At 37.7% G+C, this 16,702-nt stretch overlaps 1 protein-coding gene across 1 annotated transcript in view; it reads left to right on the top strand.

Annotated features, from left to right (window-relative positions):
- pdgfrb (platelet-derived growth factor receptor, beta polypeptide) overlaps window positions 1-16,285 on the top strand; it is a 41,541-nt gene extending 25,256 nt beyond the window's left edge. The window contains exons 7-23 of the mRNA XM_066669461.1: window positions 2,282-2,462; window positions 3,068-3,183; window positions 3,356-3,479; window positions 4,816-5,024; window positions 6,375-6,469; window positions 6,882-7,014; window positions 7,156-7,260; window positions 7,886-7,996; window positions 8,148-8,310; window positions 8,640-8,806; window positions 10,309-10,424; window positions 10,699-10,821; window positions 11,397-11,508; window positions 11,600-11,699; window positions 11,902-12,007; window positions 12,895-13,163; window positions 14,049-16,285. Coding sequence (XP_066525558.1) covers window positions 2,282-2,462; window positions 3,068-3,183; window positions 3,356-3,479; window positions 4,816-5,024; window positions 6,375-6,469; window positions 6,882-7,014; window positions 7,156-7,260; window positions 7,886-7,996; window positions 8,148-8,310; window positions 8,640-8,806; window positions 10,309-10,424; window positions 10,699-10,821; window positions 11,397-11,508; window positions 11,600-11,699; window positions 11,902-12,007; window positions 12,895-13,163; window positions 14,049-14,166 — 2,348 coding nt within the window. The 3' untranslated portion in view covers window positions 14,167-16,285. The remainder of the gene's footprint in view (window positions 1-2,281; window positions 2,463-3,067; window positions 3,184-3,355; window positions 3,480-4,815; window positions 5,025-6,374; window positions 6,470-6,881; window positions 7,015-7,155; window positions 7,261-7,885; window positions 7,997-8,147; window positions 8,311-8,639; window positions 8,807-10,308; window positions 10,425-10,698; window positions 10,822-11,396; window positions 11,509-11,599; window positions 11,700-11,901; window positions 12,008-12,894; window positions 13,164-14,048) is intronic.
- Window positions 16,286-16,702: the final 417 nt, after the last annotated feature.

Consider the following 16,702-nt stretch of genomic DNA (forward strand, 5'->3'; position numbering starts at 1 on the left):
TAAAGAGGAAATTTAGTGTTTTTGAGTCTTTTCCTTGAGTAATATGATCCTTAACCTAACACAGCTAAAATGTTTCATGTTTTCTCATGAGCACCTCTTATAATTACTCAAACTCAGACTGTGTGTGTCTGTTCACAAACTGCTCAAATGTATTTTCTAAATAACAACACTTCATTAGATAACAGTGTAACATTATGGAAATGTAATTCTGGCAGGATCGTATTTGCACTCTGTGCATAAACATACAAAATAAAGTTTAAAAACCAACATTGGGATGTTACACATCTAAACACTACAAAAGTATGTACTTTTTGTTTAATTGTTCCATTTTCTATTGCAAGTATGTTTAATTTATATTTAATGTACTTGTATTTATATTTTTAATTTATATTTTATTTACATTTAAAGGGGCGGCACGGTGGCGCAGCAGGTAGTGTCGCAGTCACACAGCTCCAGGGGCCTGGAGGTTGTGGGTTCGATTCCCACTCCGGGTGACTGTCTGTGAGGAGTTGGTGTGTTCTCCCCGTGTCCGCGTGGGTTTCCTCCGGGTGCTCCGGTTTCCTCCCACAGTCCAAAAACACACGTTGCAGGTGGATTGGCGACTCGAAAGTGTCTGTAGGTGTGAATGTGTGTGTGTCTGTGTTGCCCTGTGAAGGACTGGCGTCCCCTCCAGGGTGTATTCCCGCCTTGCGCCCAATGATTCCAGGTAGGCTCTGGACCCTCTGCGACCCTAAATTGGATAAGCGGTTACAGATAATGGATGGATGGATTTACATTTAAATTAGCACTGATTACAAACAACTTGACAACAGGACTTTATTTGTTTACGTGAAAAATTAGATTATGAAAAAAATTAAAATGGGCTCCTTTTTCCTGGGTTAAACTAACTAAGTTAAGACCATTTACCATTGAGGCAAGATGCATAAGTTCATAGGTTTTTTGGAAAGTGAATAAAATATATATATATATTTTCCTCCACTGAGTGTTGAAATGGTTATAAACTTTAACATGATTGACATTTTTGGAACCAACAGGTGACGTTCACTTCAATGAACCTGAAAAACAATGTCATTTAAAAAGCCAGTTAAAGCTGTCCTTCATCCTTTGAACGTTTTCTTTCATGACATACACTTCCATGTGCCTAATTTTTCCACATGGTTCAAATCATGCATGTGAATGTTGACATTCTTTGGAAATGAGGTGTGTTATATTTAAGCAGTGCACCCCTACCCCATGCAAAACCACAGCGGTTAAGCTAATACACACAGAGCAGTTTCTTAAGCTCCATCGCCACCCCCCACCCCACCCCCCCATTTCAGAATACTGAGGGTCTATGAAGGAAAGGAAAACTGCCTGGAAGCCAAGAGCAGCTCAATGGGAGTCTTTGTGAAAGCATCAGTGCTTCTATGGAACGCTTGCACGATTAGCTACCTGTAATGTGTCCTACAAAGTACATTACATGACTGTAAGTGATAATGAACCCTGTAGCATTTAAGTTTAAATTATGCATGGAACATATAATCATTATGTTTATGAAGCATGGACTAAATACTACATCTTGAGAACGGTGATGAAATTAGGATCCTCTCTTTACCCAGTTTTACTTGCTTCAACTTTTTGGTGAATACAAATATTTCCCAAATGAAAACTTCCATTTCAGATTGTGCAGTCACATATTCACAGTGACAGTCACGTAGGCTTCCAGGTATATCATTAGTGACCTCTTCATGCTCACAACAACTGCAACAAAAATAACAGTGTGATCATATAAAATACAAAACATATAAAATTAAAAATGAATTTACCATTGCCCAACCAAATTATCCATCTAAGTGCTGACTCCTTCATTGTGAAATTTTAAGATTTCTCTGCAATTTCACATCCAACTGTTGCCAAGAGTCCAAGATAACATCCTGTGGCTTTGCTCTCTCTGAGTGGGTAGGATGGCCCTCACTCATTGCTTGCGCTAAGAAGTGTGGGTGTCTGTTGATTGATGTTAAATAATTAGCACTTAGCATTCAGCTCCAAACCGATGTTGTGCTAGCAGTTAGCAGCATGTACATCATCATATAGGGGAAAACAAACAAGCTGTGCTATGCAGTTTCTCATTAAGCTGAATGGGACTTCTGCCAGCATTCAGTAAGAAGGCTTGTCCTTGCAACACAAGCTATCAAGTAACGTTTATGTATGCAGAGCATGGGTAGTACTCTGAACATTCTGTAGATGTTTCTTTTTTAATGCTGATTACAACATGGACTGATGTGTTTTTCTTTTACTGCAGCAAGAGGTTTTGTGGCTCTGAAATCATTCCTGGACACCAATGTTTCAGCTCAGCTGCATGAGAACGTCCAGCTGAGGGTGGAGATAGAGGCCTACCCCAAACCCCAGATCCGTTGGACTAAAGATGGGTCTGTAATCAAGGGAGATAACACCATAAGCACGAGACAGGAACATGAGACCAGGTAACATGTTTACAAAGATGACCAAATTAATGAATTTAACACAAGTCGCTTAATTGTAGTTGTATTGCTATGAAGTGTCAGGATGAGTCTTATCAAGTTAATCAGTTGTCTCAGCATTAGCTAATCATCAGGAGATATCAAATTCTGTTCAAAGAAATCTATACTGCCCATACTCTCTCTGGGTGAATACGACAGCCCTCCTCTTCACCAGGTGTTCTTTAGCCAACAACTGGACAATTGTTATTCTCATGTGGATTAAAGAGTAAGATTAATTCAGCGCAGTATTCTTCATTCTTGAAGCTCATTGTGTTGAATGGCCATGGGTGTGTTGTTGACATGTTTCATAAAACTGTAATAATGTTTGAAATGTTTAAACAAATGTTAGTTAAAAAAAAATAAACATAAAAAAATCAATTTCTTAAATATGAGTTATTCTTTGTTCCACCTTAGCGTGCCCTTGGGGATACATGTCCCCGAGTTTGAGCACCCCTGTATTAAGTAATATGGTCCTAATATGTAAAATATCTAATGGAAGGCAAACAGAGTGCTCTGTGTTAACTTACTTGCATGTATGCTCTGTCTGTATACCTCTTTTTCCTCTATAGATACATCAGCACACTGACTTTAGTGAGAATCCGGCTAGAGCAGAAAGGCTACTACACTGTTCACGTTGCCAACGAAGATGACTCCAAAGAAATGACCTTTGACATAGAGGTCAAAGGTGAGAAAGTTTTTTAACTCATTTCCTCTCCACAAATAGATAACCACAACACTAATGGACTGTGAGGATGTGGAATCTCACATTGCAGTGAGAATGTATTGATTTGTTTTCTATTCCAGTCCTTGTTGTAATGGGTGCGTAGATGTTTCTGAAAAGTTTTCTCTGTGGTCAGTTCCCCCTCAGATCACTGAGCTGTCTGACCAGCACCTGCTCGGGAAGAAGCATGCAGTCACCTGCGTGGCTGAGGGAGTTCCTCCTCCCAGCATTCAGTGGTTCAGTTGTGACAACATGCACAAGTGAGTGCCCTTTATCATCATCATCATCATTCGCTTTGTTAGTAGCAGTAGTGTTATTATGTGGTGAAACTCAAATACTTCCACCAGCTTGTTCAACTGAAAAGGTCCTGCTGGTGTGAATGAACTGTATCGATGGTCATAACAGATACACTCTTCAAAATAAAGAGTTCTTCGAGTGATACCATAAAATAACTACTTTTGATTCCAAAGAAGATTTTTTTCTCTAATAACTTTTAAATCATTTAAAAGGTTCTTCACACGCCTCTTTAAAAATGTCTCTTAGTTGGACTAAAAGTGGTTATTTTCTGGCATCTCTCAAAGAACCCTTTGTAGCATGTTTTTATTTTGTAATGAGTGAACAGCAGAAACTTTTAAAAGGAGTTTGCCTTCTTCATATATATATATCAGAAAATCAGAGGATATCAAAGAAAAATGGATCCTCCATCAGCATATTATAATAAATGTGGTTGAAGTACTGTAGTTGGTAACATTGTATATCTCCAAGCACACGATGCAACACCAGTAGAAGTCCTCGTATATTATTCCAAACTCTGCCTTCACCTTTCATTCCAACATTATTAAATCTGGTAACTCAGTTAAAACAGGATAAGAACATCTGTCAAACACTTTTAATATATATAAAAGTGTTTGACTAATTGATATACTATTTGAATAATTCAACTAATTGATTAACAGCACTCACCAAAACAACAGATGAACAAATAAAAATGCATGTACAAAATATTTTTCATAGAGAAATTATCGACTATTCCAATTATTCAATATAATTATCTTATCAACCGTTAGTTCTTTTGTCCAGTACATAAAGTTTCAGATTCTGAGTAATCACACACTGAAAGTGGGCAGCAACCTTGCACCCAGTTTAATTCTGTCCCAAAACCATTTGCAGTTCATCACTTCACCTTCTGGTGTCCCTCGTTCATTAGTAATGATGTAATGAGTAAAGGCATCGCAACACACACGTAATGTGTTGTGACTTGTGTGTTATGCAACTGAGTTACAGCCATTATGTAAACTTACAACATTTATGGCCCTCTAATGTACATCATAATGGATAGGAAATACACGAATAGACACAGCCTCAACAGCATAAACTGTTCCATTTACTCTTGGCTCTACATCACAGCAATGGACATTTGCTGGTGAGCATTTAGTATTGAGTGCACTTCTGAAAAATCATTCATATGAATTATCTATAACCTCTGTTGTCTTAATGCACTACAAGCGCTTTGGTGTGTCGGTTACGCTCACTTCCTGTCTGTATATCAGTTTTAATGTGTTTTTTTACCCTGGATGTAAATACGACGCTTTCCAGGTGCAGCAACAGAAGTGTGGTGTGGAGCCCCCTGGTGGTCGATCCGGAAAATGTCAACATTGTGACTAACACCACCTTCAACGACACGCGCAAAATTCACCAGGTGCACAGCCAGGTGACCTTCCAGCGGCTACAGCAGACCACTGTCCGCTGCCAGGCCAGAAACGAGGGAGGAGCTCGAGCTCGGGACATCAGACTCATTACCAGCAGTGAGTGGATTTACATTTTGAAAATATTCACAACCCTTCAGAAGGCTGCACCTCTAGAATTTTGCACACGTCACAGTTTATAATTTCCTTCCAGTATGTTAAATTTCACAAATGAACAACAATTGTGCACAAAATATGCAGACATTAATTTTCTTGGAGTATTCTTAATTTCAAAAAGTAAGTCCACAAAATGTCATTAGACCTGGGATTTATTCTTGCTAATAGTTCCTTTGTTGTGGGTTTGCTCTGTCTTAGTGCACTCTATATCCGATACAGAGGTTTGTCGATGTTTTTGGGGCAACATTTGCTGCTTTAGATGTTGGCCAGTTCTGATACAAACATCCACTCATACCTTTGTCTGAAAATAGAGCACACTCTGGACAGACCTGTCATAAATGATGCACAGAGAGTAATGTAATAGTGTGAAGTGGGCTGCTTTCACAGTGTAAAAGTTCGCACTACGAACAGTTTTACTAAAGAGCCCTTTGTAATTTTAGCTTAATATAGGGGCTGGGGGAGGGGTAAATATACATGGGCCATAAAGTTCAAACCCACTCTTACACAGAACCAGCTGGGCCTGTGCTTTAGTCCCTACCCTGATCCATTTAAATCCCTCCTCATTAACACCCAGAATGTGTGGCCCTTTGAAGCAGCCCAGTAAAGACCACTGAGGGGACACAGTTACTTGTGTGTGTGTGTGTGTGTGTGTGTGTGACACAGGCTTACAGCTCTCTCTCTCTCTCTCTCTCGCTTTCTTTCACAGCTGTAGTTGTGTACCTTCATCTTCATGTTAAGAGGATTTATATGGATTTGTTCTCACATTCTCTCTGTCTTTCTCTCTCTCTCTCTCTCTCACGCACACACACACACACACACACACACACACACACTCACACACACTACACTATGTTTTGCCCCATTGTGCCTCCTTTCATTTAATACTATTCTGTGGACTTTATATGAGCATGTGGGCGGTGTGACTGCCAGTGTCCAGCTCTGGTGGAGATGTATTCACTATTTGTCTACAGTGTCTACAGACATTTGGACACAAAGTGTATAGAAACAGGCATGGGATATGGCCCATTATTTCTATGCATTCATTGCAATAGTTTTTATTTACCTGACCTGAATATTGGATATCAGTGAATTACACTAGTTTTTTTTTACATTGTAATGTTTACTACTTGGGTGTGGTTTTCCAGACAGGGATTAATCTTAGTTTTGGACTATACCATTTTTTCAATGGAAAATCCTGATACAAATTGTGTAATCCAGGCCTAGGCTTAATCCCTGTTTGGGAAACCACCCTTGAATGCTATGAATAAGGCTAATGTCTGTGTTTTCTTTCAGCTCTGTTCTCTCAGGTGGCCGTTCTGGCTGCTGTTTTGGCTTTGGTTGTCATAGCTATTATCTTCATCATCATCCTTATTGCTGTTTGGAGAAAGGTCAGTGACATCTCTCTCGTCTCTTTATTTTAACATATTGCCGTTCCTGTTTACCAACTGTTTGCATAATTTTGGCCAGCCCTGTAGGGGAAAAATAAATCAAATATTAAATGTGCTCCAATTTTGGCCTCGTAATGTTCATCAATAAGAGTCAGCTCAAGCTAAAGGTTTTGCTGTTTAGTCAGCTAGTGGAAACAGTAGCCCATAGAGGGATATGCAAAGCTACAAATACTGGGACTCTAGCAAAAACAATAAAATGACCAACCCAAAATTATTTTGCCACATGGGGCATATGAAGGCAGCTCTAAGGAATTAAAATACAACATTGTTGCAGGCCATTTGCCAGATCTCTGATGTTTAATAGTTACTGGCTCTCATTCCACATTTTTCTGACCTGTGTATCTATGTGCAGAAACCCCGCTATGAGATTAGGTGGAAGGTGATTGAGTCTGTGAGTTTGGATGGACACGAGTACATCTACGTGGACCCCATCCAGTTGCCCTATGACCTGGCCTGGGAGATGCCCAGAGATAGCTTGGTCCTCGGTATGAGTTGTGGATAATCTAATTTATCACAGTAAATTTGTACTCCACACCCCCTCCCCCCACTTTCCCAAATGGCATTGATCAATCAAATATGTCTGAAGAGGAATCGAACATGAATTAAATATAAGTATTGTGTTCCAGGCCGTACTCTGGGATCAGGAGCATTTGGTCGGGTAGTGGAGGCCACAGCATATGGACTCAGCCATGCACAGTCCTCCACTAAAGTGGCTGTCAAAATGCTCAAATGTAGGTCACATACTAAACGAAAAAAAATATTAATGAATTTATTGAAATGTTATTGTGTAATTCTTTAGTAATTATATTTAGAATGTTTACAGCAATAGCTGTATTTATAGGTTGTGAATATTTAAACAAAAGAACGTCTGACACTGGAATGTTTTCATTTTAAAGTTGTTGTTATAATAATTATTAAATTCTTTCTCATTCTTATGCAAGATTCAGATTTTTATTGTAATATCATAATTAATTCTATATGTTACTCCATATATGCAATACATTAATTTCCATTTTACACAGGCTAAAAATGTAATCAAGTTTTAATCAAAAAGTTTAAAATATGTGTTTTTTATTAAATATTATAATGATAAATTATTTCAGTTTTCTACATAAATCCAAACGTAGTATCAGTTGAAAGTGCAGAGAATTATAAGAACAGGCATTTTTAGATGTTCTAGATATGCCTAAGAGAGTATTAAAGAATTTTTCTTTCCCTTCTTACAGTTGTAATGCCAATGTATGGTTGTAACCAATGTATGGTTTTCTTACCATTGCAAAAAATGTTTAATGCTAATGTACAAAGGCTATAGACTGTAATGTGAGTTTTTAATTGTCTTCCCTTGTTGTCATATAGCGACGGCTCGTAGGAGTGAGACTCAGGCTCTGATGTCCGAGCTGAAAATCATGAGTCACCTTGGTCCTCACCTCAATATCGTCAACCTTCTTGGAGCCTGCACCAAACAAGGTACTATTCTCCGCAAGCACTCCATTCATTCATTCATTGTCTGTAACCGCTCCAACATCAGACAAATCTATACTGACTGAATACACTCATCACCATCAGTAAAGTTGTTTTTTAGAGAGTCTGAATCCCTCTGTTTCCTCCTTCGCCAAAGGCCCCCTGTACCTAGTGACGGAGTACTGCCGCTATGGCGACCTGGTGGACTATCTGCACAGGAACAAGCAGAGCTTCCTGCAGAACTATGCAAACAAGAACCTCCTCGCTAATGGTAATGACAGCCAGATCTGCCTGGACACTGAAGTGCCCCCTGGAAAAGGGTATGATACCATGCAAATCTGATAAAAAGTTACCCACACTATTCTATGTAAAACAACACACATTGTTAATATGATAATAGGTTCTATTAACATACAGTGCTATTGCGATATGTGTCACTGATATTTTTTCCATGATACAGTTACAGAGATCTTACCATATCTTTATGATAAGGCTTTGCCTTTATGCTGTTTATGGAACCCTTCTACAATAATATTCATAACACTAACAGCTATAAAATCTTTTTATTATCTTTGGTATTTGAAGGTGTTATCATTGATTATAGTCAATGGTTTGTTGTCTTCCTCTTCCCCATTGTTTCATATTTCAGCTATGTGTCATTCGGCAGCGTGAGTGACGGTGGTTATATGGACATGAGTAAAGAAGAAATGACTGAATATGTGCCCATGCAGGGGCTCACAGACACCATAAAATATGCAGACATCCAGCCTTCTCCATATGAATCTCCATATCAGCAGGATATCTACCAGGAGCAAGGTACACAGGACAGCAATAAAACTTTAAAAACACATGTCCAAAAATTTTTTTCCTGATAAAAACTATATTAAAAGAATAATCCAGTGATTTTCACTCTTTTTTTTGCCATCTTTAGCATATGATGTCTTGCCAAAATCCATGTCCCATATACATAAATCTAAGGAGACCGATGTTCAATGCTGTTTAAGTGTTGTTCAATGCTGTACATTGGGAAGGGGGGTATAAATCCCCCCTTATAATAAAGTATAAATTGGACTGTGTTTAAATGCTTAAATGCTTAGTTTAAAGAGTACAAAGTGTTATGGCTGCAAATGGGGCCTAAATCTCTGTTGACAAGATTGATTTCAGATGTCAAACTGACACAGAAGCAGTTTTTGTCCAAATACAATAATATAAACTAATATGTCGGTGCACGTCGAGGTTATTGTGCACATAGAGGATTTAGAGTCAAGTTTTGGGTAATTTTCTAAGTAGTCAATTAAATTATTGTCTGTGGTAGGCAACTCCACATACAGATAGGGCAGATAAAGGTTAGGTAAAAAAGTGCTGGTAAATAATAATAAAAATGTAAGAAGAATAACACGAAAAATGCATTGATTGTAATATCAATCATTTATAATGAATGCATGTTTAATACAGCTAAGAAATCTGTCAGTTCCAGACAGCAAAAACACTGGAAGAACAGTTAAATTAAGAATATACCTTGCTGCATATTGTGCTTTATATGGTTACAGACCTAGCGTCTGTTTTCAAATCAGCTGTTGTGCATCATTTGTAATTGCTTGTTATCATATGCATATGGTTTCTATAAGTAATATATTTTAAAGCCGCTGTTTATATTCATAGACCCACTACCCAAATAAAGACAGAATAAAAAAACAAATTTGCTTTTAAGTATGTGTTTTTTGGCACCTAGACATTGATAAATGCCAGCACATGCCTCCACAGGTGTTGGGCACATGTGGTAGTAAATGCTCTGCTACCGAATGAACCAAGGATGGTTCTGATTCTATGAATTATTCATAAAAAATAATTTTATCAGTTAAAAATGTAACCACTAAATACCAGTTATTTGTTTTAGTGGAATTTTTGTTATATATAAATTCACACAGACGCCCTCAAAACTAAGTTTTAAAATCTGCCCAGGATTTCCTCTTATTACAGCATTCTTTATAGGAGACTTGCTTTCAGTTCTTCAAACATATCTGCAGAGATAAATTTCCCCACCCCGATGTTCTGTCTTAGCTACCAGTTACACTTTCTGCTTCTCACAGTAAACCCATTTACATTTAGTAATATTATGGTCTGGACTCTGCGGCAGTCAGCCCTCTGTTCTAAGAACACCAAATGCTTCTTATATTAATTTGCAGTATTTCAGTAACTGTATCTTAACATCTGTACATCCCTTGTCTATCTCTCAAAGATGAAAGATCAAAGTATTCTTTATGTCACTTAGCCAAAAGGCCTGTGTGCATTTATATTTGTGTTTGTGTGTGTTTTAGGTCACAGAGTGGACCTCACACTTGTCATCAGTGATTCCCCCATCCTGAGCTACACTGATCTGGTGGGCTTCAGCTACCAAGTGGCCAAAGGCATGGAGTTTTTGGCCTCTAAAAATGTATGGACACAGATCTTTATACCAACTCTTTCAAGTTTACTGCCATACATTAGTTTAATTATTTCAGAATGGAATGTATATGAAAGAGAAATTACTGCTTTTATCGTTGCATGACATTTGAAATCTTAGCAGTTATGCATGTTTTTTGTAGCTTAATGTGTTCTCAGATCCACAAATACCTGCCTTTTGTTATGTCTAATATAGCTCTTATGCTCAAGTTGTGTTGCTTCCAGCTGGTTAATGATCAAGAACTCTAACTCTTCCCTCTTTCCAGTGTGTTCATCGGGACTTGGCAGCAAGGAATGTGTTGATCTGTGAGGGAAAGCTGGTGAAAATCTGTGACTTTGGACTGGCCAGAGATATCATGCACGACAATAACTACATCTCTAAAGGCAGTGTGAGTACAGCCTTCAGAACATGGATTTTAGAGAGTTCTCTGTGGGGTAGAGTGCTTCTAATGCCCTTTAGAACTAGTCTCTTGCCAGTGTAGACTACAAAGTTATAAAAGATGGTCTGGAGAGCTGCAATGGTGGGTATGAACTCAAGGTTGCAGGTTCAAATGATAAAGATTACTACAGATCTCCAAATCCCTGTAGGATTTGTCTCCTAAAAATATGCTCCTTTGAATTCAGTATGACTGCATAACCAATCTATATTAATTAGTTTGTTTCCTGAATACTGATGCAGCTTTCTATTCACAAGTTAATAGTCATGTTGTATTCATATCACAATATTCATAACAAGGTTAATCTGATGAGTAACACAATTGCCTTCTATGCAGAAGGTTAGGGTTGGTTCCCTGCTCAGGTAAACATATCATGCTACCAGTAAGAACCTTTGGGAAATACTCTTATCCCTTCATTCATATCTGTAACTTGAATAAACTGAAATTGAAAAATGCCATGAATGTGAATATCAGCATTCGCATTAACCTGTATTTATTAATTAATATTGTGTGTCTTATCCTTGCAGACATTCCTGCCCCTGAAATGGATGGCCCCAGAGAGCATCTTCCATAACCTCTACACAACACTTAGTGACGTCTGGTCTTATGGCATTTTGCTGTGGGAGATTTTCACCCTGGGTGAGTGTTGAAACCCACTGGGTTCTTTCATATTTCGCTATTTCATGTGAAAAAGATTTTAACATTTGTTGCTCATACTGAATTTCTACAGGAGGAACTCCATATCCAGATCTGCCCATGAATCAGCTGTTCTATAATGCCTTAAAAGGAGGATATCGCATGGCCAAACCTATGCATGCCTCAGAGGAAATGTATGTCTGATCTTTCCATATGCTGTTTTCATCCTTAAAATATTATAAACTGCACCCGTGATGGTTTAAATTTGTAATATATTGCTTGGGTGCTTTGAATTCATTAAATGTAAACCAGAACAGTCTTATGCATTTATTATAACATGTATGTGCCTTAAGTGAATGAGGGTAGCGTTGTGTATTTGATTCTTTCTCCTTGCAGTTATGAGGTGATGAGGAAATGCTGGGAAGAGAAGTTTGAGAAAAGGCCTGAGTTCTCTTTTCTGGTCCAGGCCATGGGGAACATGCTCACAGATGCCTATAAAAAGGTTTCCGCTGCTCTTATTTTTTTGCCTGTTTCCTTTGATTCATATTACATAGGATGGACCCTAAGTTCCTTTTAATTCAAGGTCTTCATTTCTGATTGAGGAGGGTCTTAGTCTAGCACAGATTGATGAACGCTTTGATCAGCAGGACTGATTCAGCTAATCACATTAGGTTTAGTCAATGTGTTTAGGGCAAAGTGAGTTGACAGGACTAAAATTTGCCCTTAACTGGCTCACAACGTGACTTCAATTAGGCTACATTTTTTTCCACAAAGTGCAAGCTAAAGAGAAGAACATTCATGTTGCTTCTTTTGGTCCCCAAAATAACCAGTTTATGCTCCATAGAACAGGTCCCTCGGGTGGGGATGATTACATTTAAAATGGCTTTAAAATAATCAACTTTTATACATTCTGGCCTCTTTGTTTTTCCAATTAATTTCAATGTATTGGGGCTTAATCTGGACTGACCTTTTAGACACCTTTAATTAGAGAAGTGGATTCTTTATTCTCTGCTGGAAACTAGCTTTCTAAACCAGAAGTAACGATCAGTCCTCCTGAACCATATCTGGTAAAACTGATGAGTGGAATCAGCTATGAAATCTATATTATAAAACACTATTATTAAGATCTGTGCAAACCTCTGCAAAAACAACAGTTCAAACCAAACATTAACAGCACTGGTTCTGCTCAGAATTAACCCTTTCATTTCTGGGCCCTGGCTAAATGTAATTCCTAATGCACAGAACCTCTGTGAAAACTCTGTGATTTTTAACTGGAGGTTATCTAGCACATTTCAGCGGTGTAAATCATTTATGATGAAATAACTGATTTCTTGCCTCATTCTCCCACTCCATCTCTTTCTTCTCCTCTTACTCTCTCCATATTTATAGAGGTATTGTCAGGTCAGTGACAGCTTTCTGAAGAGTGATCACCCAGCAGTAGTGCGCACCAAGCACAGGGTGCCCTCTCCTTTCCCTGTCACGCTCTCTCCATCATCCCCTTCCTCCATGTTCCCTCCATCCTCCACTCCCAACCCCAACCCTTGCCTGGACGGGGAGAGAGAAACAGCCTCTTACAATGGCTACATCATCCCCATCCCTGACCCAAAGCCAGAGGAAGAGTGCCAAGAGGTTAACGCGCCAACGGAAATCCCATCGAGGTAGGATGCCTTTCTGCCCACACCTAAAAATAGTAGAAACCACAAGAGACAGAGGAAAGATGATGCACAAGTTCCTCATGGGGGGGTTCTGACTCAGACAGGCTCGCTTCTTGTTTTCAGATGAGAACACAGGGCCAGACTTGGGACAAAACGCACACAAAGAATGTGATCATACCTGATGTCAGACTTTTAGACTATGTTCATTATGTAGTAGAGTGTTTCTTCATCCTGCTCCAGAGTTCCCCCTGCTCTGCACAGTTTCCAATATTCCTTGCCCAACACACTGGCTACAAATCGTTATAAGGCTCTTCACAAATCGAATCAGACCTGTTGGAGCACTAGTCTTGTACATAGATGTCTAAACAAGGTTAGTTTTGTGAAGTGTGGAGCACACTCAAATCAAGCAGGGCAAGGTTGTGGGAACCCAGAGGGACTTGCAAATTTCTTCTTGAGAAGGTAAAGGGAGAGGAGTGGTTTTATATGTTGCGTAATGATGCAGAGGAGGAGTTTGGGCATTGTCTTTCTCTCGCATTTGAATTATTTCATAAAACCATTTAGTAGACATTGGAAAGGCACACTTTTTTCATGACATCTGCCTTCTTGAGAAGCTTTGAGAATGCCTTATGTTGCTAGTTGCTAGTTTTGCTAGGTTATTGCAGAGGCTAATTTAGACTAAAACATGGTGCAGAAAACATATTTGAAATCTTCAGTACACCATTTGGTCACAATTTACAATTTGGTTTGCAAAGTTTGTAAAATAATTACTGGAAAATATTTCAATTTGTCCAACGCTTTTGTTTCTTTCAGTTGATGTAGAAACAGCACTCCTTGTGGTTGGAGGTTAGATGGTCTGTACTAATAGATAAATGTAATTTCTCTCTGTAGTTCTATGGGTTCTGAAGCAGAGACAGCTTCACTGGAAAGCCCCAGCACTGAGGCTGAGCGAGAGGAGCTGCTGAAGGAGTGCTCAAAAACTCCAGAAGTAGAAGAGAGCTTCCTGTGACACCTCCCACATGGGAGTATTTCCAAGAAGTACATTCCGAACAAAAAGCAGAAAAACATTGTCCCAATGGTAATCAGCGTAAGGTGATTTATAGTTGTCTACGAAATGTTGGGAACAACTGACAACATTCACATTTATTACAAAAACAGATTTTCATATTAGATCATAGCTTACAAACAAGGAATCATATTGGAAGCTAGATTATATGTTTATATTCTGATGACTAGCTTAGCAACCGATCTAAATCACATATTTTAATAGAAAATCAACAAAAATCAGCCTTTATTGGATAAAATATATATTATTACAAAACTAGACATTACAAGTGCAAAAGTGGAGGATATATGACATACAGGTAAATATAGGGCTAGAGGGTTATAACCTCTTCTTTGTGATATCAGGTACCAGTATACTTTTTTCCAGTATATTGTTACACTATATGCCCAAATGTATTTAGACACTCACTATTAACAGTTAATTGAGGTACATTATAGCCACCTACTGTGAACATGGATGTTCATATTTGCAGCCTTTCAGAAGAAGAGTTGAATGAACGGGTGTCCATAAACATTTGGCCATACAGTGCACACTGCAAAAGCGTTTAACTGCCGAAAGTGGAGCTACAGACAATACATATACAGTGTTGATAGCACATTGTGTGAATGTCATTGGATTTTGTAGCATAAAAGATTGCTTGTAAGTGCTTTTTTGTATTTGGTATGAGTTTCATTAGTGTCAAGCTATGTAAGTGACATGTTAATGAAAGACATATTCCTGTTCATGTCTATTTCAGCTTATTTCTTTCCTGCTGAGCAGAGGCTTATGCAAAAGAAGTTTGTTTTTTATGTTGAGACAAAATCATTTTACTATATTATGCATTTAGAGAAGGGATTTTGTAAAAGAAAAAAAAACTTGTAGCAAATTTGCACTTTACATTCTCATGGGAACTTTTCACCTTAAATTCTATTGATTTTTTTTACTTTTTTATTTCAGTGAAGATTGGTACATTAGGTCAATATATGTTGATTAAATATTGTATATCTGTCATATTTGTTGTTATTGTTTCCATCACATTGTTCATATAAGAATTCTTTATTCCCTAAAGCATTGAATACAGACTGAAATACTAGTGAAACTCAGCACAGGTTAAGGTACTAATAACAGGGCAACTATGTGTGAAAGTTTTTTATTATTATTATTGTTACTTTATAAATTTGTTTGTCTTATTTGGATAATCTGTATCTGTGTTGTGTTCAGGTCGCTGTGAGTTTCAGAGTGTTGTACATGCTTGAGGAGGTTGTTCCTTTTAACACTGACCCAGGACTAGTACACTTAGCTACCCTTAAAGTGGAATCCTACCCACATTTCAGACTATTTGTATAATTCAATGGTTGGGAGAGAAATAAAGCCATTTAGAGTACACTGATGTGAAATGGTTAATTTAAGAAAATCTTGCTGACTCCTGTCATGTTGAGCATGGGACAAATGTGGGATAAATCTGAAAATACCCATATATATCAAAACCTGAGATCAAAATAATAATTAAAAATAAAAACATTGACTTTGGAATCAGACATCACTTTTATTTTCGATACTGTATAATTTATATGTTGGATGTAGATTTCAGAGACATTAAACTCTCCAGCCGTCTGGTTCCTCCACCAAATAAGATTCTGTAAGATTCTTTAGAACACAGCATTTTACATCAAACCACACTGAATGATCTTGTTAATTCCTTGATCTTGTAATTATACAGACAAGAGACAAATCATCTGACTTTCCCTTTACTCATTAGAACTTGAAAGGTAAAACTGACTCCAGGACAGTGTTTATGGTCCACTTCCACCTGTGCCTTATTACCCAGTCTAGGAATGTATTACCATTATCCAGTAAAAAGCCATCCGTTTTTTCGTTGATTTCTTGATTATAATCTTACTTTGTTTTGTATATGAGCCAAAACGTATTTAGTGTCACTCCATAAATCATATTTTACATTAAGATATCACACGCTATGGTACCAAAGCTTTTACAATATGTATGTTTACAAGTGTATTTTTCTATAAATATTTTGTATGTGGTACTTTATTGAACTGAAATTGTATGTAAAAGAATCCTATAATAAAGACTAGGAAATATTTATGAATCTTTATCTTTGAGAGCTGACAAAAATTTTGGATTTACTATTTTTTTTTGAAGCCACAAATTATATTTTTAGATACATCTATCTATCTATCTATCTATCTATCTATCTATCTATCTATCTATCTATCTATCTATCTGTCTGTCTGTCTGTCTGTCTGTCGATAAATTAAAATATAACACCTCATTGTTACTCAGTGTTCATTCTCTAAGCTCCTCTGACCATACAGGGGCACAACACACACTAATACACCACCACCACATCATATATATATGTATATACATTACATTACATACACACATATATAATATGTAATGTAATGTTTGTATGTGTGTTCGTGTGTCGGTGTGTAATGCATAAAAACGAGAATGAAGACACATACATAATTTAAGTGAT

The sequence above is a fragment of the Hoplias malabaricus genome, chromosome 4, assembly GCF_029633855.1.
Source record: "Hoplias malabaricus isolate fHopMal1 chromosome 4, fHopMal1.hap1, whole genome shotgun sequence".
Taxonomy (NCBI): domain Eukaryota; kingdom Metazoa; phylum Chordata; class Actinopteri; order Characiformes; family Erythrinidae; genus Hoplias; species Hoplias malabaricus.